General features: G+C 34.7%; 4 protein-coding genes and 1 non-coding gene across 13 annotated transcripts; 2 read left to right on the top strand and 3 right to left on the bottom strand.

Annotated features, from left to right (window-relative positions):
• Positions 1-3,026: 3,026 nt before the first annotated feature.
• Positions 3,027-6,736, top strand: LOC107019913. Its single transcript, XM_015220274.2, has 5 exons — positions 3,027-3,257; positions 3,337-3,410; positions 4,869-5,004; positions 5,125-5,538; positions 6,142-6,736. The coding sequence occupies exons 1-5, from the start codon at positions 3,153-3,155 to the stop codon at positions 6,418-6,420; spliced, it is 1,008 nt and encodes a 335-aa protein (XP_015075760.1). The 5' UTR covers positions 3,027-3,152; the 3' UTR covers positions 6,421-6,736.
• A 119-nt stretch (positions 6,737-6,855) lies between these two features.
• Positions 6,856-9,354, bottom strand: LOC107019765 (annexin D2-like). Its single transcript, XM_015220138.2, has 5 exons — positions 9,279-9,354; positions 8,542-8,687; positions 8,038-8,256; positions 7,770-7,982; positions 6,856-7,317 (listed from the first exon to the last, which is right to left on the bottom strand). Exons 1-5 carry the CDS (start codon positions 9,352-9,354, stop codon positions 7,021-7,023), a joined length of 951 nt encoding a protein of 316 aa, XP_015075624.1. The 3' UTR covers positions 6,856-7,020.
• Positions 9,355-9,812: 458 nt separating this feature from the next.
• On the bottom strand, positions 9,813-9,885 carry TRNAR-ACG. The gene has a single exon. It is a non-coding gene; the product is annotated as a tRNA-Arg (tRNA).
• A 1,428-nt stretch (positions 9,886-11,313) lies between these two features.
• Positions 11,314-15,291, bottom strand: LOC107020367 (splicing factor-like protein 1). Of its 8 annotated transcripts, none has more exons than XR_003578311.1 (3): positions 12,843-15,291; positions 11,867-11,899; positions 11,314-11,780 (listed from the first exon to the last, which is right to left on the bottom strand). XR_003578311.1 is itself a non-coding variant. In XM_015220699.2 (3 exons), the coding sequence occupies exon 1, from the start codon at positions 15,194-15,196 to the stop codon at positions 12,878-12,880; it is 2,319 nt and encodes a 772-aa protein (XP_015076185.1). In that variant the 5' UTR covers positions 15,197-15,291; the 3' UTR covers positions 11,314-11,780; positions 11,867-11,899; positions 12,870-12,877. The 8 variants fall into 8 exon arrangements, 5 of the variants coding, with proteins under 5 accessions (XP_015076185.1, XP_015076184.1, XP_027772789.1 ...); XR_003578310.1 differs by having other exon boundaries at positions 12,173-15,291; XM_015220699.2 differs by having other exon boundaries at positions 12,870-15,291.
• A 4,338-nt stretch (positions 15,292-19,629) lies between these two features.
• Positions 19,630-23,512, top strand: LOC107020402 (splicing factor-like protein 1). Of its 2 annotated transcripts, XR_001456865.2 has the most exons (3): positions 19,630-22,045; positions 22,522-22,963; positions 23,050-23,512. XR_001456865.2 is itself a non-coding variant. In XM_015220750.2 (2 exons), exon 1 carries the CDS (start codon positions 19,713-19,715, stop codon positions 22,035-22,037), a length of 2,325 nt encoding a protein of 774 aa, XP_015076236.1. In that variant the 5' UTR covers positions 19,630-19,712; the 3' UTR covers positions 22,038-22,045; positions 22,522-23,512. The 2 variants fall into 2 exon arrangements, 1 of the variants encoding a protein (XP_015076236.1); XM_015220750.2 differs by having other exon boundaries at positions 22,522-23,512.
• The last annotated feature ends 2,647 nt before the right edge of the window (positions 23,513-26,159 follow it).

Here is a 26,159-nt window from a genome sequence, read left to right on the forward strand (position 1 = left end):
CTGGTACATCTCCAAACTCTGTTACTTTGACTTTGTATCCATTTGGAAGAGAAACTAGTATAGGAATAGGCAGAGTTTTGATATTGATTAAAGAGTTTTTACTAAAAGTTATGTGGTTTGATGCTCCTGAGTCAATGATCCATAGATTTGCACTTGATTCAAAACATTTGCATGATAGGTTGTCAAAAACAGTAGAGGAAGAGCAAACCACAATACCTGCAAAGTTCATTGATCCAGCAGCCACACCAGAAGCATTATTATTGGCACCAGTATCTTCTCCCACATTCTCATTTTTGAAATGTTGCAGTAGATTCATTATCTGTCCATATTGTTCCTTTGTGAAGTTAATATTCTTTAAAACATCACCTTGGAATTGTGATTGTTCTTCTCCATTAGCAGGTACCATATCACCTACAGAACCATGTACATTTGCTACCACTCTCCTTCCTTTGTAATTTGAGCCTTGTTGTCTAAAGCCCTGACCACCATTGTAACTTCCTGGTCTGTTATTGTTTTGAGGATACCCATGCAGCTTATAACACTTATCCTTGATGTGTCCAGATCTTTTACAATAGTCACACACTATGACACTCCTGTTGCTGTTGTTACTTGGATAGTAATTTCCTCCTGAACTACTGTTGGCATCACCAAGATTTCCATAATTGTTTCCTTGAAAATTTGTTCTAAAAGATCTTCCTCCATGACCTTTGTTATCAACAGCTTTAACATTCAAAGACACAGATTCTGTAGACATTCTACCAACAGGCTTGAACTCTCTTTGTTTTTCCTCTTGGATTAACAATGAGAAAGCTTGGCCCATAGAAGGTAGAGGATTCATCATGAGAATATTTCCTCTTATCACTGTGTACACTTCATTCAACCCCATAAGGAAATGAATCAGGCGCCTATCTTGCTCAGCCTTGAATATACTATCCTTTGCACCACACATACAGACACAACTGCAGTGATTCTTCACATTCAAAGTATTCAACTCTTCCCATAACTTCTTCATTCTTGTGTAATAGACAGTAATGTCCAAAACTCCTTGTGTGAGATCATTGATCTCCTTTTGAATTTGATACAATTTCGCTCCATTGGTTTGATCATACCTATCTTCCAACTCCTTCCACAACTCAGCAGAATTGCTTACATACTCCACACTGTCTGAAACTTCTTTGGTTAAAGAGTTCAGAATCCAAGATGTCACCATATCATCACACCTCTGCCATTGACGTAATTGAGGTGAATTGGTGCTTGGTTTCTCACAACTTCCATCAATGAAACATAACTTGTTCTTCACTGACAATGCTCTCATAACACCCCTTCTCCAAGTCCTATATCCTGTTCCATCAAACTGAACAGGAACAAGTATCATTCCTGGATTGTCTGAAGGATGCACATACAAAATACCATTGGCATCACTTCCAGATACAACAGATCCTTCAGATGCAGATGTGGATGTAGTAGTTTCGATAGCCATTACAACTATGACTATTATGAACTATTCGATAAGGAAAAGAGAAGAACAAAGATGAACTTTCAGAAAGAATTCAAAATGTATCAACACAGTGACTTCCTACTCTGTTATTGATCTAGAATCAATCAAAAAATGAGTATCCAAAGAACGAGAAAAGAGCAATTAACCGTGTGCTCTGATACCATGTAAAGACCTTCAAACTGAAGTGTAAGCAGCCATTGATGAAGCTGCAAACTTCCCTGCAAACTTCCCTGAACGAGAGAGAGAACAAAGACTAACAATACAAGACTTTGTGATTGAAATGTGAAAGTTTTGATTACCTTCATTCATCATTCATGAGGTGTATATATACATGTGATTAGTGAATCAAACAAGTGGAAAGAAAATAACTAACTAACTAACTAGTTTGTTATATAACTAACTATCACAACAAACAACTATAAAATGGAAATACAACCAACTAACTAACTTGAAACTAGTAATGTACACTATTTAATTATGAGTTGTTCATAATTACAAAATATTATATTTGTTTTAAATACTAAATCAATTTAATATTATACAAAACAAATGTAAGGAGGTTGGTGTTAAGAATGATGTTAGTTATGGTAATTAGTAGCTAGTTGTACTGGTGAAGGGTAATATTAAGGATTAACAACGATAATGATTGTTAAAAATGATCTAGTAGATGATAATGATAATTAATGGTAATGGTAGATAATGATAGCGATTAGTAATATATATTAATTGCTGATGATGATAATGGATAGTTATCAGGATAATTGTGATTGATAATGATCGTTTTAAATGATAACCAGTGATGATAAGAACTGATTGCAATAATAGATGGTGAAAAGGCAACTATATGAGTGATAAAAATAGTGGTGAATTAACCATCTTAATCAAAATCTTCGAATAAGCCTCCTACATTTATTTTCGCCATGTTTCTATAAACAAAAGAAGAACATTATCTCTTACTTCTTTCGTCTATTTTTAATTTTTATGTTGTATTTTTCAGAGATCACGAGTTTGAGCTATAAATATAAAGAAAATTATTTTGGGAGCTGAATTCATATTTTTTTAAAAGATAAATTGACTAGTCAAATACAAATTGCTATTCTTTAAAGATACAAGCTATATTTTTCAAAATTACTATTCAAATTTATTTAAGTAATCATAAAATTACAATAATAAACACATGTAATAATTTAGATTAAGAATATAAAACAAATCAACTAAATAATTAAGATAAACAATTAAAATTTAAACCTACATTCCTTACATATAAATAAGATCTTAAATAATACATAGTTATTAAAAATACAAGAGTCAATTTTAGATTTTTCTTCTAGAAAAAATGTGAGTAATAACAAATTTCTTTCTATTTTAGTTTATGATCATTTTTAGAAAAAATAATTAAAATCTCCACTTTACATGGATTCATAATCCACGTGTCAAAATTCTACATCCATGCAAAAGGGCCCCACACAAAAAAGTTTGAGTAAACAACAAATATAAAAAACGTGACCAACAAATAGGATTTGAAAAATAGAAAACATTCAGAGAGAAAAAAAAAATCTGAAATTAATTCATTCAAAAACTCCATAAACGTATCGACTCACCGAGTTGTTCTGTTAAAACTCGGTGGCCGTAAAAATAAAATAAAATATTAACAATGGAGAAATCAACACCTGCACGGAATTCGAGAACATGCACGGCGGATCTGCTGAATTGGTCGTCGGAGGTTCCGACGCCGTCGTCCGTTTCTCGTTCTCGTCAGGTATTTTTTTTGCCGTTGTTTCGCCGGAGAGCGAGGTGTTGAGGGTTAATTTTGTCATTTTTTTTTCTGTGGTTTGCAGCCTTCTAATGGAATCGGTAAGGTGTTGTTTGGAGGAGATGTTACTGATGAGGAAGCTGAAAGCTTGTATAAAAGGTGAAGCTTTTTGAATTTGTTTAAAATTCGAAACGGTAAAAATTTGGTTAAATTATGTGAAATTGAACAAATTGTAATAGTTTGATCCAAAAATATTCGCTATATTGATAGTTCGGATTAAAAAATGTCCTCATTAGTTGTGGGATATGACAGTATCCCGTAAAATTAGTTGAGGTGCGTGAAAGCTGGTTCAGAAATGACCTTATGACTATTTTTGAGCCAAATTATTAACGACATGAGCATTTCTAGGCCAAATTATTAATTTTGTTCCATTTCACATAATTTAGGACATTTTTATGCTTTTTCATTTAATATTTGGTATTTGAACGAAATGAGCGTGAAAATGAATGATTAGAAAAAGATAATATTATATAGCATATGTTAATTAATTTGGAATTGAAGCGTAATAGATTTTTATTTTTTTTTGATATTTCATTATTATTTGATTCTTTTATAAATCTTTTTTCTTCTTGTATTGCATGTTAACTTAATATGTTCTATTGTGTAATGCTGCATTGTTCATTTCAATCTCCAGAATTTTGCCTGAAATATCATATTTTCTTATTTTTTTATTTACAATTATGTTTCATATAGAAGTTATGTGTGCATTTAGGGGTTTTTTTCAACTTCATTCCGCTATTTAATAAAGATGATTTTAAAAAAAGTTGTTGTTCCCTGTTTCTTTTCCTAGTAAAGCTGATCGCCGTTTTGGTTTAAATCTACGATAGAATGGAGGTGCTATTCTCCGTTGCTTTTCCTTTTCATTGATCAGGATGTGCATGCCTTTCAATGATCTTTAATTTGGTTCTAATGCTTTTGTGTTTTTGATCTGTCCCACCATTTGTTGTATATGTTATCGGTTTGATCTTTTTATTTTTATTATTATTGAAAATGTAGATTTGATGCTGCTCATCATTGATATGTTTTTGTAACATTCGATTTCGTAACTGACCAACCATTTTATATCATAGGATACCCTTCGCATTAGGAGGATTGTTAATCATACTGGGAAATTGAAGTAGTTCTTTATAGTAGTATTTTATGTAATTAGGATGCTATTTTGTGGATGTCTGGTGTTAGAAATTACAGCCATAAGGATCGTATAGAGTTAATTAGATCTTTATTGTATGGATTTCACTTTGGACTTCGAGGAAATATTTATAGATATACTGATGAAGGTGGAGCTTTGCGGGTAGGTTGATGAATAGCTTAATGAAAGCCTAGTCTAAGCACTTCCGTAGTTGAGTGGTAATTGTTTTCTCACGCGACTTGTGACTAGTGGAACCAAAATCCGGAGGGTCATCGGGATTATGTTCCCGTATCGTTGCAACTCATGTTAGTAGACAAATAAGTTCCTATTGTTTGGAAAGAAAATGAAAATTAAGTAAATGACAATGGCTTTGAGTTTATGTACTCTTATTTCTAGAACTTATCCCTGTTGAAATTTTCTATCTTCAGGAGACCTTCTTCAGGGTATAAACTGAAGGAGATGAACGGCAGCAATATATTTTCTGCTGGTGGTAAGGATGTTGCATCAGAATCTGGACCTGTTAACGGTAATGCTAACATCAGAACATCCGTGCGGATCGTTCAGGTACCAGTTTCCTCTTATTTAAGAAAATTTATTACCGCATCAGACTAGGAGTACGAGCAGGCTACATAATTAGGAAATCGGTGAATAGCACTTTGATCGAATTTTATGATGCCATTGTAGCAAGGTGCAAATGGGAAAAGCCAGATTTCTTTTGGTACTGAAGAGAAGATCTCCCAGAAGACGCCTACTGAAGTAGAAAAGCAGGACGAGCTGAGTGGAGACCAAGAGAGCAAGACAGGTAGCCTTTCATTAAGTACGGTAGAAAATATCTCCGAGGAAATGCCTATCACTCTAACAGAAGTGGAAAAGCAACATGAGCTGAGTGGAAATCAAGAAAGCAAGATTCGTAGCAAGGTGAAGAAGCAGTTGTCGGAAGCAAAGAGCAAGGAACTTAGTGGAAGTAACATCTTTGGACCTCCCATAGAAGTTCCTCCAAGATCATCAAAAGTTGCACGTTCATTGCAACCCGAAGAAAGCAAAGACATGGGTGAACCTGCTCCACGAGTTGTGCGCACATCTGTCAAGGTTTCTAATGTAAGTTGCCTACTGAGACTTGTTTCTGTTTCAAATTTCTCACTCCAGCCTCGACTGCACCACTCTCCCATCCCAACTCATTTCTCAGTCTCTTCCCACTATCTTCTTTCTCAAATAGAGTTGAGCATTCAATGTGATAATCTCGTGAAAATGATATTAGATATAAGGAAACTCTTTTTTGGTTTTACCATAATATAAATCCTTCAGGTAGATAAAGTTGACAAAAGAAAAAGGCGTAATACATATGTAGACACTGTAACTGACAGCTAAATACATTAGCCTCGAGGAGGATGCACATCTAGACATCTCAACACGTCTCCATTGTGTCACTTGAACACTCCAATTTACAAAACGATCATCTAAGACACCTCCAAAATTTTGGGCTGCGTCAGCATCGGCTGTCCACGAGACACAATGGGGACAAGTTGAGGAGTCTAGTAGATGTTCATTCTCAAAGTTGAAGTATTTAGCTGTCAGTTGAGGCCAAGTTAAGGTGTCCTCTATATATTATGCCATTTGAACTACTATGTATCTCATTTCTCACTGTCTTATTTTCCGTGTTTTGCCATATGAACTACTATGGATCTCATTTCTCTTGTGTAGCCTTCTGGTGGTCAAAGTAGTATCTTGTTTGGCGGTGAGCCTGTTGTGGAGCCAGTAAAGAAAATACATAACCAGAAAGTTGCAGAGTTGAACGGCAATGGCATTTTCAAGGGAGACGCTGTCACTCCTCCTGGATCTTCCGAGAAGTCACTGAGCAGGTCTAAGCTGAGAGAAATGAGTGGTAGCGGTATATTCTCCGATGGTAAAGCTGAATCCAGAGTTTGCTATGGTGGCGTTCGTAAACCACCAGGTGGAGAGAGCAGCATCAGATTATTTTAAGTAAACGATCACATCATACTGCCCGATACTTATGTTAACCTGTAAATGCAAACACTTCGTCTCTGCATCTGTCTAGTAAAACCTTCTACGCAATGTGGTTTAGGAATGAGGATTGTAAATTTTAAAAGTGTCATATAGACAATATTTACACCCTCATTTTGATTCAAAATACAGGAATATTATCCTACTATAGCACTACTTTTCTGGATAGTATTCATTATAGTTGATTGACTAGTACCATGGGTTGCAGTGCACTCGTTAACTTATGTATATATACATACGTATACAAGAATTGAGGCATTGTTGTTACTCTCTTCATACAACGATTACTTGTCGTTCTTACTAAAAATAGATAGTTCAAGATATAATTGAGTACATTTTTCTATTTTGCCCTTGGTTATAATAATAAACATCGACTAATTAGCACAGAAAACCTAAGTGAAGAGTACATGAGATTAACGTTTTGAATGATTAAAGATAATAAATATGAAAGTCAAAAAGACAGTTTCTTAAGGGACGTGTTAAAAGTAAAAATGTGACAAATAAAAACTGCAGAATTTAGGGAAGGCATCTCATAACCTACAACATAATTGTTATCATTCAAAGATTTCCATGGCCAATTAAGGCTAAAAGCATTTTTTCATAGTCTCCTGAAGTGTCATCAGAAATTGCACTCTCCAGAGTCACACTGTTCCTCTTGTAGTACTTCTCTTTGATGAGTTCCATATCGACTTCAGCTCGAGTGGCAACAACTCTAGTAAGAGACTCTTCATCTGTGCCAAACCCCTTCATTGCTAATCGAAGAACTTTCTCAAAGTACTTCTCAGGTTCCATCAAACACTTAATTGCTGATCTCAGTAAGGTCAAGTATTGATCCTTAGGATTGGCTCTCAAATCCTGCGCAAGCCCAATGACTTGATCAAAAATAGAAGTTCATATATACTGATGATATTCAGAAAAAGGGAAGCGCGGTGCAATAAGCTCCTTTAATGCATAGGGTCTGGGAAGGGTCGGACCACTAGGGTCTATGGTACATTGCCTTACCCTACATTTCTGCAAGAGGTTGTTTCCATAGCTCTCGTGGAGGTCACATGGAAACAACTTAAGGCTCCCATTGTTCAATAGCGGGTAGTTGTGGAGGGTGGATTGCAAAAAGACCCCCTTTTGGACAATGGATGTAACCCTTACAAGGCTCATGATTCTACGACTAGAACTAGTGACTCCTGAGGTCACACAGATACAACTTTACTGTTACTCCAAGGCTCCCCTCCCACAAAAAAAACACTAACAAGACTTAAAGTAAGAGAATTTGACAATGGAGTTTATTGAGTGATGTTTTGAAACTCTACCTTGTTGATGGCATTACCAAATTTATCATTGTACTGATTAAATGTTGCATTGAGCTGTGTTTTACTCCGAATCGATAGAATTCTGATGAGCTCATCATCACTATAAGCCTTATCAGAGATCTTCTCATGTAGTATCTTTGCTTCATCACTTGCTAAGTCCATATTCACTTCTTCTCCTTCATATCTTAACGCAGTTACAAGAGAAACCAAAAGCTGTTTGGGGATTAGTTTACGAAATGGAGGAAAACTACACAACATGTGAAAGTACCTTACGAAAATCCCCTGTTGAGTGATCAGCAACATCTTCCTCAAGCGATTTCTTGTAACGAGCTTGGTAGTTCTGCCTCACTTTAAACAGATCAACAGAAGACCTAGCACACGCGATTTCCATGATAATGCAGTTGCTACCGGGTAGATGTTTGATAGCCTCGTTAACCAAACATGCATCGCGTTCAGCTGGAGCCATAGTCCACAAATGCACTACACGCTGCAACGACAGTTTGATTGCATTACATAACATATCAATGCAGGATTGTAGATGAGTGGATTCAAAAAAATGCAAAAAAGAATGTCATATCTACCACAATACTACTCCCTCTGTTCCAGTCTACGTGACACACTTTCTATTTTAGTCCGTTGCAGAAAGAATATAACACATAAATTGGAATGGACGAGTAAGGGATTCAACTGACCACCCTTAGACCAATGTGACTCCGCGGAACCAAAACATTAGTAATTAGTTTTTGGTTTATAAGGAGAAAACGAAACGAACCTGAAAGTCACCTGATATTTCTCCCGCCAAGTCCTGGAGAAGATCTTTTTCATAAGTTGCTTCATAAGTTTCTCTGATTAGCTTTCGTTGAGCTGCATTTCGATGACCTAAGATCCGAATAATACACTCTTCATCTGTTCCCCATCCTGCAAATGTCGCGCCATGAATCAATGCGTTCATCTGAACCCAATACTTTTGCCCAGAACGCGCATACACATATATTATGTGTGCACAACATTACTAAATCTTCAACAAATATGAAATCTCGCAACTCATAATTTCAAAAGTTCATTAATCATTCGTTCGATAACTTTGGTCCAAACTCTGTATTTGTGTATAAAAAAATCAATCAAATATGTATTAAGTATAAGCATTTGAGGTCATCGTTACGTTCATCTAGGATCTCAAATTCATTAAGTCCAAATCCTAGATCCGTCTATATGGTTATGCAACTACTAATTGTATAGCAAATCAAATCAAAATTAAACTAGTGATCGATGATTAATTTTTTTTAAAAAAAACACAAATTATTAATAGAAGTGTAAAATGGATGCATGCTTCTTCATGCATAATATAATTTACATAACCATTATAATACAATTCACTACCAAAACAAAATATATACAGGAATTAACGACAGATAAAATTATATAAAAAAAAAATCACGTTAGGTATGACCTATTAACGATAAATTTCGTAACTAATTAATTATAGATCTGAAGGTAAAAGAGAGAGACCTACAAAAGCTTTTCTTAGTTGTTGAGAATCCTCAGCTGCAGAAGGAACCAATTCTGGAACTTTTAGACTTTCCATATTTTTTTATTTATGATTTGTGATTTCAATCTTACTCATTCTTGTAATATGTATTTTTTGAATCCGATATAAGAGGAAAGACTATTTATACGTGTATTTTCTTAATGTCTGAATGTATAAAATTTGTTTTTATTTAGAAGTTATTAAATATAGAATTTAATAATTTTATAAAGTTGTATGGCGTTTGGGGATGATAATGGTGTTGATTGAGGATGATGTTGGCTAGTGACGTTTAGCTAGAATAGTGATGATGGTTGATAGTAGTGATTGATGGTGACAGCTCATGATTGTAATGTGTAATAGTAATAGTTTATGACGTTGATTGGTGATATTCGATATATAACGGTAATTGATAGTAGGTACGATGGTGATTATTGTAAATGGTGAATAACGATTATAATAAAGGCTACGAATTACGATAGTGAATAGAGAGAAATGGCAAAAACAAAAAAAAAATGCGACTCCGCTGGGGATCGAACCCAGAATCTCTGGTTTCGTAGACCAGCGCCTTATCCATTGGGCCACGGAGTCATTGTTGATATAATTAAAGCAAGTTACTTTTTTGATATAACTTTCAGAAAATATTTTGTCTCTAAAAATTCTCTACCATATGAAAATGAATTATTTCCCCTTTTTAAAATCCTTCTTCATTCACCTATAATAAATTAGATTTGTACGTTGCAGCAAATTTTGTGATACAAATACTGCCATTATCCACACGTCTTAATTGAATGATCATCTAAAATATTATCTCCACTATTTCGTTAGTTTATGAAGTAATGAATAGCTTTGTAATATGCATCATAGCATACTCAACTCTTCTGACCTACTCCGTCTAATAATTTTTTATATTTTCAACACACTCCATCCACGTTGGTTCTCCTTATTTCTTTTCTACACTTTGTTAAACACATAAGAAGTTAACAAAATTTGTATAAATCACATTTTGTACATTATGATACTTAAGCAAGAAAATTCTTTAAGAAAATAAAAAGTTATTCATCTGTTCATATCACTGACCTTGTCATTGTCAACTTAATCAAATAAGTCCCGAGTTTGATTATGTTCATATTGATAAGAAAAATCTCCCAAAACCACCGTTTAAGAATCTTAAATTTTATTAAAGACTCTTTAACGAAGGGCATATATGCTTTAATTTTAGAACGGTAAAGACAACAATGTCTCAAAAATATGACGGAGGTATCTTCATATCATTTACAATAGTTCGGAGGCATATTTGTCCTGAATTAACAGAAGTCATTCCCTCTGGTATGAGTATATTTACGTAAAGTCATGCTAATTGCACATGAATATTTTCTCTCAAGTACCATTCCTTAAATTTCATGGTTTCGATCCTTCGAATTTGATTCTTATTTTTTATGACCATGGATACCTACCGCCAACAACAGGTACCACCATACTAGGTAAATCTATCCACGAGGTTCGGGTAGAGCTCAATGCTTTAAAATGTTCATATATCAAAATAATTGTGAAAATAATATTTTATTGTTAAGGAAGACGAGCCTACAAACAAACAAACCACATACATACAAATCTACAACAACAACAAAAGCAAGTAGGTCTAGAGAGTACAAACCTTACCTATACCTCGAGAAAGTAGAGAGGTTGTATTTGATAAATATAACCTCGACTCAAAAGAACAATTAAAAATGAGGTTGTAGCGACAAGTGGAAACAACAAGATGATAAGATAACCGAAGCTAAAGGAACATGGAGTAAAAAAATAATGAAAGACAAGAAAAAAATGGTTCAAGGAAAAAGCTTTTACCATAGAAAGTATTAAATAAAATGTCTTTTCAACCAATACACAAGAAAGCCCACATACATATCACCATTTGTTTGATTTTGTGTGAAGGTACACAATATGAACCTTGTGATCTTAACATGTCTATGGCTATTAAGACAAATGAAATGTTTATGTTATCAAGATATTAAAAAAAAGATTGAAAAGAAAAGAGCATGTTATTAACCTTCTTTAGTAGTATGACATAACTCACTGTATATACTCTCAAAGACTTCACAACCACAATTCTATCTCAAAGTATCCACATTCTAAGTTAATGCTAGCCTCCTACGACAATATGCTCTTCCCGCTAAACAAATAGCTAAAATCAAATGATAATACAGCAACCCTTACGCGTACTACAACACGAAAAACTTAGTCCATTACTGCTTACACGACTCAAACAGTAAGCATTTAATATTATCTCTTCTTACTCCCTAGGCTTTTCGTCTTTCCCAGTTTTGATGAGCTAAATCATCTCTCTTGGTGCTGAAATCTAGTTCTCAAGAATAACCAAGTAAAGCCGACAAGGTTAAATTTAATACAACTATATATGAGGATAAGAAAATTTCTCAACACTCGGTCCAGAACAGGATTGCCCATTGCACTACAAGAATCTTTTCCTGTCACAAGACATCATCAGAATCAAGTAACAAAGAAATAATCCGGAGACATGTGAACGTAATAGTCATACTATCAAGTCACATACCCTGAGGACCTTCACATCTTGAAGATGCACCTTCTGGAGAGAAATAGCAAAGGCAAGCATCAGGCTGCTGTCTGAATATTATCTCATAGTTATATTAGTTTAAAAAACTAAGAGAGAAAACCAGTATAGCAAAGAAAACAAAAATTGATAAGTAGTGAATGTCAGTCAAGGAAAAAAACACAACACAAACTGTTAGTGATCAGTCGTCAAGAAAATCCAACAGCATAATTAAATAAGTTTGAAATCATATGCTAGGCAGCTATGACAAAAGACAAATGTTCGGCATTATTAATATCCATATTGCACCTAATTAGCTGCTCCAACACATGAGGAATCGACTCAACTCCTCATCTCTCTGCAAATATCATAATAGTACAGCACGGTTAAAGAAGTAAGACATGGCAAGAGGTAAGAAATCATGTGAAGTGCTCCAACAAATCAGCCTGTCAAAACATGGCAACAAGGAGAAACGTTAAGACCAAATTGAAATAAAGCTTTTTCAAACTAGAGGAAAAAGAAATCTCTAAATAAGTCAAATTCCAACAAGTGGAACGCAAGGACCAAATTCTAGACATAGATACTTGTCCAGGTAGAAGTAGAAAACAAATGAAAATGGTTGACAAATTTGTTTACCTACATTCTAATTCCTCCTCGCCAACCCTTTTTTCTTTCTCGGGGATGTTAGTGGAAGTGGAAGAATAGTTAAGAAATGGTCACAAAAGATGCTGAAAAGGTTAGATACAGAAAGCACCTATGAGTATGCCTAATATATAAGTACCCCCATCCCTCAAAAAAGGAGAGAGTGTGTGTGGGTGGGGACTAAAGGTGGAAAACAGTGAGGTATCATAAGATCGCTAGATGTCCCAGGGTAAGTGCGACTGTGACAGTGTGAGTATGAGTGTATACATAAGGCATGAAAAGTGCAAACCAAGATTGTACACCAAAACAAAAGGCTACAACTGTAACATTTCCATACCATGTACTACAAGCAAATACAAGTTACCTGCATCATCATTTGATCTCCGACATGAACTTTTCATACTTTGCATCTGTACCATATGGAGGTTTGTCTGCAGATGGTGGAGGTGGAGATGCAGGTTCTGGTGGATTTGAGGCCCAAGGAACATTGCTAATACTCTGTGAATGATCTATACTGGACTGTGTTGCAGTTGGAGGAAGAGGAGGTGGTGGTGCCATGCCATAATAAGAAGGATAACTGTATGAAGATGTTGGATATGCAGGTTGGGTATGGGGTGGCATTGCAGCGACGGAATTGCCATAGGCATAACTGGGAAGCGATTGAACAGGAGCACTATTATGAGATTGCACTCCGGGAGGATAACTTTGTTGTGTCTCACCAGAAGATGTATAATTTTGCTGGTTTTCGCCAGAAGAAACTGTCTGAGTAGGGACACCGGAAGATGGTGTTGGCATTGGTGGAGGATACCGTGCACCATATGGAGGTACAAATTGACCTGGAGGAGGAGGATACATGGTTGATCCAGGAGGCGGGTAAGAGGCATATGGTGGAGGCACAGGTGGTCCCCAAGGAACTGGAGTCCCAGCATAGCCACCCGGGGGACCAATGGGACCACCCGTTGCATACTGCTGAGACGGATAGACTCCGGATGCCTGATTAGGAACAGGATATGGGGGCATTGCTGGAGCAGGAGGGCTTGGAGGCACAGCAGGCTGAGGGGGTTTGCCGGCTACTCTCACAGCAATAGTTCTCCCATCAAGGCAATGACCATTCATGCCAACAGTAGCACTATTAGCTTGTTGAACATCTGCATACTTAACAAAACCATAACCTTTACTCAGACCACTGAGACGATCCTTTATAACTTTAGCCATTACGATGGTACCAAAGGGAGAGAATAAATTGATCAACCCATCATCATCTAGAGTAGGAGGAAGGTAACCAATATACAAGTTTGTCTCGTCAAATTCTTTTGGCTTCATTATATTTGACCCTAATCCAGGGTGTGAAGTGGTACCACCACCACTTGCACTATTACTGCTGGCCCAAGGAGGATTACTGCCTGTGCTTCCGGGACCAAGAGCAAGAGTTGCTGCATTCTGCTTAAGTGATGATTCAGGAACTGTCCCTCCCAATTCCGCCAAGAAGTTCTGATACTCATCATCCATTTTCTTTCCAGTAGTATTTTTCACTGGACAATCTATAGTGGGATGTCCTCCATCACCACATATTTTGCAAAGCACATCACTTTTAAATGTGGTGGTGCGAGAAGGACAAGCATATTGCCTATGACCTGGTTCACCACAAAGCCTACAAAACTCTTCATCTCTAATAGTTCCATTCAACGCTGCAAGTTCCTTGAGCTGCTGCCTCTTATGCTCATTAAGTACTTCATCGACAGGCTGCAAAAGCTTCTCCAACATAGCTGCAGCAGCCTCAAGTGACTCCTGAGTATCAGCTTCGACTAGGACATGTAAATCCTCATTCTCTGAGGGATCATGTTTCAAATTCCCTTTCTGTTGGAACCTCCCTTCTTTAATGGACCCTTTCCCTCGAATTACAATCTTTGCTCCAGTCTCCTTTTCCATTCTCTTCTGAGTATTCCCTCTGGGTCCAATTATAAGGCCGATAAAATTATAACCGGGGTACTCCTTCATTGGAATGTAAAGCTTTTTATGAAGCTTAGGAGGCCTATAATCTGCTGGTGGCTTAAAAGCTGGATTTTTCTTTATTATCTGTGATATAATCTCTTGTCTTTCTCTATTTAGTTTTTCTCGAGCACGATACTCCCTGGTATTTATACGTACACCCATATTATCATATATAGGTTCAGGCGAAGGGGATCGAGCTCCTTCAGGTCTATCATCTAAAGGCATACCAGATTGCAGTTTCCTACTAATTTCAAGTAATCTACTATTAAGAGCTTGTACTTCAGGGTCAAATTCAATACCTCCAGCGAAATCCTTCATGAAATCAGGTAACTGAATCACTGGCTTCGGCTCATCGTCTGCCCACCTCGATTTCCTCTTCCGTCCAGCTCCAGTGCCATCATTGCTCGAATCAGTCGGGGGTGGGTCCCATCGGCTTCTCCTCCTCCTTCTACTGGAAGTTTCTTCTTCACCACCTGACTCGGCACCACCGCTATGAGTGCTAATCAACCCATTACCGGACAACAATGGCTGATTCGAATTCAAATCTGACATTTTGTTTTGAGCTGAATTATCACAAACACCTGGTGGGGGATCTTGACCTAGGGTTTGTGAAGGGTTTTGACAGTACAAATCTGAAGAACTTTGATACGAATTTAGGGTTTGTGATTGTTCTTGAACTGGATGTGATTGGGAATCCATTGAAGATTTTCGAACAAAACTGGGATGAATGAATTTTGTATATAGAAGATTGTGATTGTGTGCGTCTATATACTCCGGATATGATAAGTTGGGCTTAAACCAATTGGGCCAAACTTTTCTTACCCTATCTCGAAACTTCTTAATTGGCTAGTTATACATAGTCTTGGGTTATGAAACAAAGGATTGTTTCAAATCTATTTATGATACGATGAGATAGAAACAAAGACAAGGAATAAGTTAGTAAAAACTACATAAAACTCAAAACATGTTCACCTCTCATCCAAAGTAATTCAAGAAATATTCATTCTCTAGACAGAAATAATATCCTTCATTCATTACGACTGATAATTTTCACTTAACTGATAAATCAATATCATATGACGTATTGGTATCATTAAGGCTAATAACTTCACTTAACTTAACTAAATCAATACACTTATACTATATTGGTATCTTGATCTGAAATTACTCATTAGTCAATGATACTATAAGGAGTCGTTTAGTTAGAAATTAGTTATCCTAGAATTAACTATCCTGGGGTTAGTTATTATAAGATAACTTATCCTACCATATATATGAGTTAACTTATTCCGTCACTATGTCATAAATGGTCAGATAAGTTATTCCAAATATGTCAACCAAACAAGACATCTAAATTTTATCGTAGGACTACTCATGTTATCCCTTACACTAAACAGTCCTATATTGTTGTGGTATCATTGACAAATAAATAAGTTCTGAACAGGAAACCTTAATGATACCAATGTTGTATATATATTGTATTGAAAGAAATGATTCATGAATTCACTCAGAGGAAAGTAAGAGGAACCAACTGTAAAATTATGCCACCCTTTGAAAGTGGTCGATTAATAGTGATTGTTCAATTTTTTCGATTTATAATGTTTGTGCAGTTTTTTCTTAGATCTACGAAGTTTTAATTAGGTGTCATGAAAAATGACTTTTATATTCATTTAGAGAAAGGTGTGGGGAAGAATTGGTGAATTTTGGCACCATTTGGAAGTTACTGGTTGGAGGTCCGGTGGTGGTCGGCAACACTACAACAAGCTCGTTGGAAAACAGAGTGAAGAGATATAATAAATATGTATCTTTGATATAAGATATAAGTATCTAATAATTGTATATTTTTCATTTTCTTATTTTTCTAAATATAGATTCATAATCAAAATATATTGTTAGTTAAATCCTTGCATATTTGATACATGTGATTCTGCTCTAATGAATTTATTTTCTGTATTTGAAAAATGTTGTACATATTATTTTTGATCCCAAAGAGAATGTAAATCTTTTTAAAGAGTAGAAATAATTTTAACTATACATACAAAGTTTATCCAATTTATTTATTTTTGATCCCAAAGAGAATGTCAATTTTTTTTTATAGATGGAAACAATTTTACTTTACATATAAAACTTGATTGAATTCTAAAAATTCGTGTAGGAATCGGGGCTATGTGTGTGAGTGTGGAAATGGGGTGTTTTGGAGGCCGGGGAAGAGACAATTTAGTCGAAATACCGTCAACTTAGTTTACCTATTTTCACTAAAAAAATCATTTAATTTCTTATTTTTATTGCATTTATTTTCCTTTTAAAAAATAAAAAAATTTATTTAACCAATTTTTTTTTAAAAGAAAGTATCAAAACACAGTACCCTGAAATAAAATGGTAGACAATCAATTCATGCGTATTCCTCAATTCTTTATATTAATTGAGTCCCTTTATATGAAATCTATTATTTAGAGAAAACAATATAGTTTTTTGAAATATGAATAAACTAACTTATTTATCTTGTAATATGAATCAATTAATTGTTTATAGGAGAAAGTGAGTGATATTTATTTGAAATGAATTTTATATATATATATATATATGTGTGTGTGTGTCTGATCAATGTATACAAAATATAAATGTGCACTTAATAAATGCATTATGATAATGGTTTTAAGTACATTCAATCATAAAGATCATACTTTAGTATCATATTATAGACTCCCACCTCGATGTTATCTATCTTTTTATTATCTCTTCTTTTTTGTTGTTAAAATTCTATTAATCACAAAGATAAAGAGAATGAATAGTATTCCATCATGGGTAATGACTAAAGGTTGTGATAGAAGAATATAATCTAAAATCATTAATTATAGGGAAAATTATAAATAATATTAAACTATTAATTCAAATTAAATGTTATAATCATCGTTTGATTTAATTGTACTCTGTAGCAAACTATGTTTTTTCGCCTATCTTTTTGTATGAATCTCGCTTGCCACTCTCGGCAGTCTTTCCCTCACCTATCTCGCTTTTATACAAACACAAATGTAGAAATGTGTTTGTGTTTGTATAAAGCGAGAAAAAATTGTAAATATGCATATATTTTCGTTCACCTCTCTCCCCTCTCCTAGATCTCGCTCACCACTCCTTTGCCTCTCTTGCTTATATAAACAGAATTGTAGAAATTGCATTTGTGTTTGTATAAAGTCGGAGAAAATTGTATATACACATGTAAATACATATATCTTCGCCCTATACACCTATAATTATACAATACAAATATTTTCCTACCCAGTTCTCTTTTGCCTTTCTCTCTTTCTCGTTTTATACAAACACAAATTACAATTGAGTTTTTCTATATGTATACTGAAACAAATTATACAACTGCTTTCTTTTATATATGTAAAACGAATTATACAACTGTTTTCTTTTGTATATGTGTAGCGAAATATACATATTTGTATTTGTTATGGAGCGCAATTATGTGAACTATAGCTACAACATACAAATATTATTTTTATGTTTCTATATGTGAAAGTTGCTCTTAATTATATATTAGTCTTGAATTCGACTCTGAAAATAAAATAAAAAATTGTAATAAAGAGTGGTTCCTCTTTAATAGGCCTTGTTTGACGTGAATATTACTCATAAAATTTAATAAATAGATATAGTATATGACTATATTAAGTAGTGTAATGGTAGTTGTTATTCACATAAGCTAGCTATCTCTCTTCATATATTTTAGTTTTAGATGACTAGTATCTAATATTTAATTCTAGGCTTAATTGTATGTAAGATTTATTTGATGTACTATGATATGTCAGTAATATAAATTTACATAAGATGGTTTGGTGATACGTGTAAATATTAAGAAAAATTAAATGTAACGATTGAATCAAAACAATCCAAAAATATGTATCGAAAGAATGATGACACAATCATACATAAATTACTTATAAATATACATATATTTATGTACAACATTTTTCAAATACAGAAAATAAATTCATTAGAACAGAATCACATGTATCAAATATGCAAGGAGTTAACTAACAATATATTTTGATTATGAATCTATATTTAGAAAAATAAGAAAATGAAAAATATACAATTATTAGATACTTATATCTTATATCAAAGATACATATTTATTATATCTCTTCACTCTGTTTTCCAACGAGCTTGTTGTAGTGTTGCCGACCACCACCGGACCTCCAACCAGTAACTTCCAAATGGTGCCAAAATTCACCAATTCTTCCCCACACCTTTCTCTAAATGAATATAAAAGTCATTTTCCATGACACCTAATTAAAACTTCGTAAATCTAAGAAAAATTGAATAATTATTATAAATCGAAAAAACTGAACAATCACTATTAATCGACCACTTTCAAAGGGTGGCATAATTTTGCAGTTGGTTACCCTTACTTTCCTCTGAGTGAATTCATGAATCATTTCTTTCAATACAGTATATATACAATATTGATATCATTAAGGTTTCCTGTTCAGAACTTATTTATTTGTCAATGATACCACAACAATATACGACTGTTTGGTGTAAGGGATAACATAAGTAGTCCTACGATAAAATTTAGATGTCTTGTTTGGTTGACATGTTTGGAATAACTTATTTGACCATTTATGACATAGTGATGAAATAAGTTAACTCATATATATGGTAGGATAAGTTATCTTATAATAACTAACCCCAGGATAGTTAATTCTAGGATAACTAGTTCCCAACTTATAGTATTATTGACTAATGAGTAACTTCAGATCAAGATACCAATACAGTATAAATGTATTGATTTAGTTAAGTTAAGTGAAGTTATTAGCGTTAATGATACCAATACGTCATATGATATTAATTTATCAGTTAAGTGAAAATTATCAGCCGTAATGAATAAAAGATATTATTTCTATTTAGAGAATGAATATTTCTTGAATTACTTTGGATGAGAGGTGAACATATTTTGAGTTTTTTCTAATTTTTTTCTAACTTATTCCTAGTCTTTGTTTCTATCTCATTGTATCACAACTAGATTTGAAACAATCCTTTGTTACATAACCCAAGGCTATGTATAACTAGCCAATTAAGAAGTCTCGAAAAAGTTGGCCCAATTGGTTTAAGCCCAACTTATCATATCCAAAACGGAGTATAGACACACACAAACACAATTCGTCTTCTATATACAAAATTCATTCATCCCAGTTTTGTTCGAAAATCTTCAATGGATTCCCAATCACATCCAGTTCAAGAACCATCACAAACCCTAAATTCGTTTCAAAGTTCTTCAGATTTGTACTGTCAAAACCCTTCACAAACCCTAGGTCAAGATCCCCCACCAGGTGTTTGTGATAATTCAGCTCAAAACAAAATGTCAGATTTGAATTCGAATCAGCCATTGTTGTCCGGTAATGGGTTGATTAGTACTCATAGTGGTGGTGCCGAGTCAGGTGGTGAAGAAGAAACTTCCAGTAGAAGAAGGAGGAGAAGCCGATGGGACCCACCCCCGACTGATTCGAGCAATGATGGCACTGGAGCTGGACGGAAGAGGAAATCGAGGTGGGCAGACGATGAGCCGAAGCCAGTGATTCAGTTACCTGATTTCATGAAGGATTTCGCTGGAGGTATTGAATTTGACCCTGAAGTACAAGCTCTTAATAGTAGATTACTTGAAATTAGTAGGAAACTGCAATCTGGTATGCCTTTAGATGATAGACCTGAAGGAGCTCGATCCCCTTCGCCTGAACCTATATATGATAATATGGGTGTACGTATAAATACCAGGGAGTATCGTGCTCGAGAAAAACTAAATAGAGAAAGACAAGAGATTATATCACAGATAATAAAGAAAAATCCAGCTTTTAAGCCACCAGCAGATTATAGGCCTCCTAAGCTTCATAAAAAGCTTTACATTCCAATGAAGGAGTACCCCGGTTATAATTTTATCGGCCTTATAATTGGACCCAGAGGGAATACTCAGAAGAGAATGGAAAAGGAGACTGGAGCAAAGATTGTAATTCGAGGGAAAGGGTCCATTAAAGAAGGGAGGTTCCAACAGAAAGGGAATTTGAAACATGATCCCTCAGAGAATGAGGATTTACATGTCCTAGTCGAAGCTGATACTCAGGAGTCACTTGAGGCTGCTGCAGCTATGTTGGAGAAGCTTTTGCAGCCTGTCGATGAAGTACTTAATGAGCATAAGAGGCAGCAGCTCAAGGAACTTGCTGCGTTGAATGGAACTATTAGAGATGAAGAGTTTTGTAGGCTTTGTGGTGAACCAGGTCATAGGCAATATGCTTGTCCTTCTCGCACCACCACATTTAAAAGTGATGTGCTTTGCAAAATATGTGGTGATGGAGGACATCCCACTATAGATTGTCCAGTGAAAAATACTACTGGAAAGAAAATGGATGATGAGTATCAGAACTTCTTGGCGGAATTGGGAGGGACAGTTCCTGAATCATCACTTAAGCAGAATGCAGCAACTCTTGCTCTTGGTCCCGGAAGCACAGGCAGTAATCCTCCTTGGGCCAGCAGTAATAGTGCAAGTGGTGGTGGTACCACTTCACACCCTGGATTAGGGTCAAATATAATGAAGCCAAAAGAATTTGACGAGACAAACTTGTATATTGGTTACCTTCCTCCTACTCTAGATGACGATGGGTTGATCAATTTATTCTCTCCCTTTGGTACCATCGTAATGGCTAAAGTTATAAAGGATCGTCTCAGTGGTCTGAGTAAAGGTTATGGTTTTGTTAAGTATGCAGATGTTCAACAAGCTAATAGTGCTACTGTTGGCATGAATGGTCATTGTCTTGATGGGAGAACTATTGCTGTGAGAGTAGCCGGCAAACCCCCTCAGCCTGCTGTGCCTCCAAGCCCTCCTGCTCCAGCAATGCCCCCATATCCTGTTCCTAATCAGGCATCCGGAGTCTATCCGTCTCAGCAGTATGCAACGGGTGGTCCCATTGGTCCCCCGGGTGGCTATGCTGGGACTCCAGTTCCTTGGGGACCACCTGTGCCTCCACCATATGCCTCTTACCCGCCTCCTGGATCAACCATGTATCCTCCTCCTCCAGGTCAATTTGTACCTCCATATGGTGCACGGTATCCTCCACCAATGCCAACACCATCTTCCGGTGTCCCTACTCAGACAGTTTCTTCTGGCGAAAACCAGCAAAATTATACATCTTCTGGTGAGACACAACAAAGTTATCCTCCCGGAGTGCAATCTCATAATAGTGCTCCTGTTCAATCGCTTCCCAGTTATGCCTATGGCAATTCCGTCGCTGCAATGTCACCCCATACCCAACCTGCATATCCAACATCTTCATACAGTTATCCTTCTTATTATGGCATGGCACCACCACCTCCTATTCCTCCAACTGCAACACAGTCCAGTATAGATCATTCACAGAGTATGAGCAATGTTCCTTGGGCCTCAAATCCACCAGAACCTGCATCTCCACCTCCACCTCCACCATCTGCAGAGAAACCTCCATATGGTACAGATGCAGAGTATGAAAAGTTCATGTCGGAGATGAAATGATGATGCAGGTAACTTTGTATTTGCTTGTAGTACATGGTATGGAAATGTTACAGTTGTAACTTTTTGTTTTGGTGTACAATCTTGGTTTGCACTTTTCATGCCTTATGTATACACTCATACTCACACTGTCACAGTCACACTTACCCTGGGACATCTTGCGATCTTATGATACCTGGGGCTGAAGGAGAATCATGTCTTATTATACACAAACTCATAACTGATGATAACTCACTGTTTCTTCCATTTACACTAACTTCCGCAAGAAAGAAAAAAGAGTTGGCGAGGAGGAATTAGAATGTTGGTAAACAAATTCATCAGCCATTTTCATTTGTTCTACTTCTACCTGGACAAGTATATATGTCTAGAATTTGGTCCTTATGTTCCACTTGTTGGAATTTGACTTCTTTAGAGATTTCTTTTTTTCTTTTTAAAGCTTTATTTTAATTTGGTCTTAACGTTTCTCCTTGTTGCCATGTTTTGACAGGCTGATTGTTGGAGCACTTCACATGATTTCTTACCTCTTGCCATGTCTTGTTTCTTTAACCGTGCTGTACTATTATGATATTTGCAGAGAGATGAGGAGTTCAGTCCATTCCTCATGTGTTGGAGCAGCTAATTAGGTGCCATATGGATATTAATGATGCCGAACATTCGTCTTTTGTCATAGCTGCCTAGCATATGATTTCAAACTTATTGAATTATGCTGTTGGATTTTCTTGACGACTGATCACTAACAGTTTGTGTTGTGTTTTTTTCCTCGACTGACATTCACTACTTATCAATTTTTGTTTTCTTTGCTATACTGGTTTTCACTCTTAGTTTTTAGAACTAATATAACTATGAGATAATATTCAGACAGCAGCCTGATGCTTGCCTTTGCTATTTCTCTCCAGAAGGTGCATCTTCAAGATGTGAAGGTCCTCAGGGTATGTGACTTGATAGTATGACTATTACGTTCACATGTCTCCGGATTATTTCTTTGTTATTTGATTCTGATGATGTCTTGTGACAGGAAAAGATTCTTGTAGTGCAATGGGCAATCCTGTTCTGGGCCGAGTGTTGAGAAATTTTCTTATCCTCATATATAGTTGTATTAAATTTAACCTTGTCGGCTTTACTTGGTTATTCTTTAGAACTAGATTTCAGCACCAAGAGAGATAATTTAGCTCATCAAACTGGGTAAGAAGAAAAGCTTAGGGAGTAAGAAGAGATAATATTAAATGCTTACTGTTTGAGTCGTGTAAGCAGTAATGGACTAAGTTTTTCGTGTTGTAGTGAGCGTAAGGGTTGCTGTATTATCATTTGATTTTAGCTATTTGTTAAGCCAGAAGAGCATATTGTCGTAGGAAGCTAGCATTAACTTAGAATGTGGATACTTCGAGATAGATATTGTGGTTGTGAAGTCTTTGAGAGTATATACAGTGAGTTATGTCATACTACTAAAGAAGGTTAATAACATGCTCTTTTCTTTTCAATCTTTTTTTTAATATCTTGATAACATAAACATTTCATTTGTCTTAATAGCATGATTTTATAGCCATAAACATGTTTAAGATCACAAGGTTCATATTATGTGTTCCTTTCACACAAAATCAAACAAATGGTGATATGTATGTGGGCTTTCTTGTGTATAGGTTGCATAGACATTTTATTCTATACTTTCTATGGTAAAAGCTTTTTCCTTGAACCATTTTTTTCTTTCCAAGAATTTATGTTCCAATCCAATACATTGCATGTGTATTAGTAGGTAGTCGAGTGTATTCGTTTTCTTTCTCTATATTTTAGTATCGTTCATATCTTTCGTTATTTCTAGATTTATTTTACTCCATGTTCCTTTAGCTTCGGTTATCTTATCATCTTGTTGTTTCCACTTGTCGCTACAACCTCATTTTTAATTGTTCTTTTGAGTCGAGGTTATATCTATCAAAAACAACCTCTCTACTTTCTCAAGGTATAGGTAAGGTTTGTACTTTCTAGACCTACTTGCTTTTGTTGTTGTTGTAGATGTGTGTGTATGCGGTTTGTTTGTTTGTAGGCTCGTCTTCCTTGACAATAAAAAGTTATATTCATTATTATTTTGATATATGAACATTTTAAAGCATTGAGCTCTACCCGAAGCTCGGTGGATAGATTTACCTAGTATGGTAGTACCTGTTGTTGGCGGTATGTACCCACGATCATAAAAAATAAGAATCAAATGTGAAGGATCGAAACCATGAAAGTTAAGGAATGGTACTTGAGAGAAAATATTCATGTGAAATTAGCATGAGTTTACGTAAATATACTCATACTTCTATTATTTCAGTATAAATGTACCTCCAAACTATCGTAAATGGTACAAATAGAATAAGGACAGGTCAAGAAAAGGTCAAAGAATCTAATAGAATATTAGGAATGTAATAACTAGGGCAATCTATTATATTGCACCTTCTTCATCAGTTAGAATCTCACTGTTTGCCTTCACATGTCCTCTGTCTTGTAAAGGATTGACCTGCAAACATGCCTTGCTGAAGCTATGAGCACATGGAGTAGTAGTAAGCGGGTTATTCATCACTTCTCCATGTAAACCCTGCACCATCAAAAAACCTCATCTCATTATACTAAAGAAACAGACAAACAAGTCTGAAGGGGGTTCGACATCTACTATGTATATTTACATTTTTTAACATTTTTCTTTGGGACAAAAAATAAAACGTGTCTCTTAAATTTGAAAAGGAGGGCTAAATTAATTAAACAAAAATATATTCTTAGAGGAAGTAACACTTGTGTCTTCAAGCTATAAATAACATGAATTTATATTACGTTGACTAAATCATATTTGGATATCTCCAAGCAATCAAAAGTTAATAATTTACAAGTATTCACAATCTCAAGATTTTTCAATTCCTCAACCAAAAAAAATATTTTTATGTTTAAAATTTTGTTTTTATTATTAATATGATGATTTATGTTATAAGAAATCAGGCATATATCACTAATTTTGTTTTAACTTTCTTTTATTCATTCATGAGTTAAGTGACTTATACATATTATGCTTATCTGTATCTGTATCTGTATCTGCTTGATAATAAAATGATTAGTGATTCTTTAATTACAATTTGATTATCCATATCTAATTAAAAATTTAAAATATAAGACCTTAAAATCAATGAAGAAAATTGCCTACAAATTAAAATTTAGATATTCAATAATTGTATAACAGGTTATTAAGTTGCAATTTTTATTATATCAATATGATTAAAAATATATTCTAAAATATTAATCAAAGGTTATATAGGATAAATTTTGAAGAAGAGACTTAAAAAAAAAATTCTTATGTGAACACTGAACCAATGATAATATACAAACAAATTTAGGTGAGGTTACAACTATTCAGCGATTAAATTTGGAATTATATGAACAAAAATACAAAAATGAAGATAAGAAAATTACGTCATAAAAATGACAATTTTTAGAGTTTGTCATATTTTGCATGAAAATTGAACAAATTTTGCCATTTGTTCCTCTTAATAAAAAAGCAAAATAAATAAATAAAAACCAAAAAAACAATTTTTGCCATTTGTTCCTCTTGATTAAAAAAAAAAGGGGGAAATGAAATTGATGGTTTTAATCGTCAAAATATCGATAAGTTTTTGTTTTAATCCTTGCAATATATCATTAAACACATTTAGCTTTTAATTAATTATTAATTGTATATCATTTAGTTATTTTAGTTCCTTCTATTTGAAGGTATAATAATAACAATAATAACATACTTCCTAATAAATCATAGCATAATAATCAAAATTTACTTCTATAACTAATGGAGATTCCATAAACTTTATTGATAGCAAAATTTTGTTTGATAAAGAGTAATTTATGGTTATAAGTTTATAATGGAGTTTTATATGTTTTCTGCATTCAAAAATAAATTGGGCCAAAAAATATATGAATTGACTTATGATTGGGAACCCTTAAAAAGCCCACTGTTAAGAAACATATATTTTGGATTTATTTATTTTTACATAATTTAGATATGAACATATAAATCATAGAAAAATTAATAAAACAAATATTTTTTCTTGAAAAAATAAAACAACTTATATATAATTGATAAAATATAAATAAATCGAGATATTAGAA

This window comes from Solanum pennellii, chromosome 5 (assembly GCF_001406875.1).
Source record: "Solanum pennellii chromosome 5, SPENNV200".
In the NCBI taxonomy this organism is placed as follows: domain Eukaryota; kingdom Viridiplantae; phylum Streptophyta; class Magnoliopsida; order Solanales; family Solanaceae; genus Solanum; species Solanum pennellii.

Coding starts and splice junctions, on each gene's coding strand:
- LOC107019913 (XM_015220274.2), top strand. CDS start 3,153: ATGGAGAAATCAACACCTGCACGGAATTCGAGAACATGCACGGCGGAT. Junction 3,258..3,336: donor CCGTTTCTCGTTCTCGTCAG/GTATTTTTTTTG, acceptor TGTGGTTTGCAG/CCTTCTAATGGAATCGGTAA. Junction 5,539..6,141: donor CATCTGTCAAGGTTTCTAAT/GTAAGTTGCCTA, acceptor TCTCTTGTGTAG/CCTTCTGGTGGTCAAAGTAG.
- LOC107019765 (XM_015220138.2), bottom strand. CDS start 9,354: ATGGAAAGTCTAAAAGTTCCAGAATTGGTTCCTTCTGCAGCTGAGGAT. Junction 8,688..9,278: donor ACTAAGAAAAGCTTTTGTAG/GTCTCTCTCTTT, acceptor CGACATTTGCAG/GATGGGGAACAGATGAAGAG. Junction 7,983..8,037: donor CAACAGGGGATTTTCGTAAG/GTACTTTCACAT, acceptor ATCCCCAAACAG/CTTTTGGTTTCTCTTGTAAC.
- LOC107020367 (XM_015220699.2), bottom strand. CDS start 15,196: ATGGATTCCCAATCACATCCAGTTCAAGAACAATCACAAACCCTAAAT.
- LOC107020402 (XM_015220750.2), top strand. CDS start 19,713: ATGGATTCCCAATCACATCCAGTTCAAGAACCATCACAAACCCTAAAT.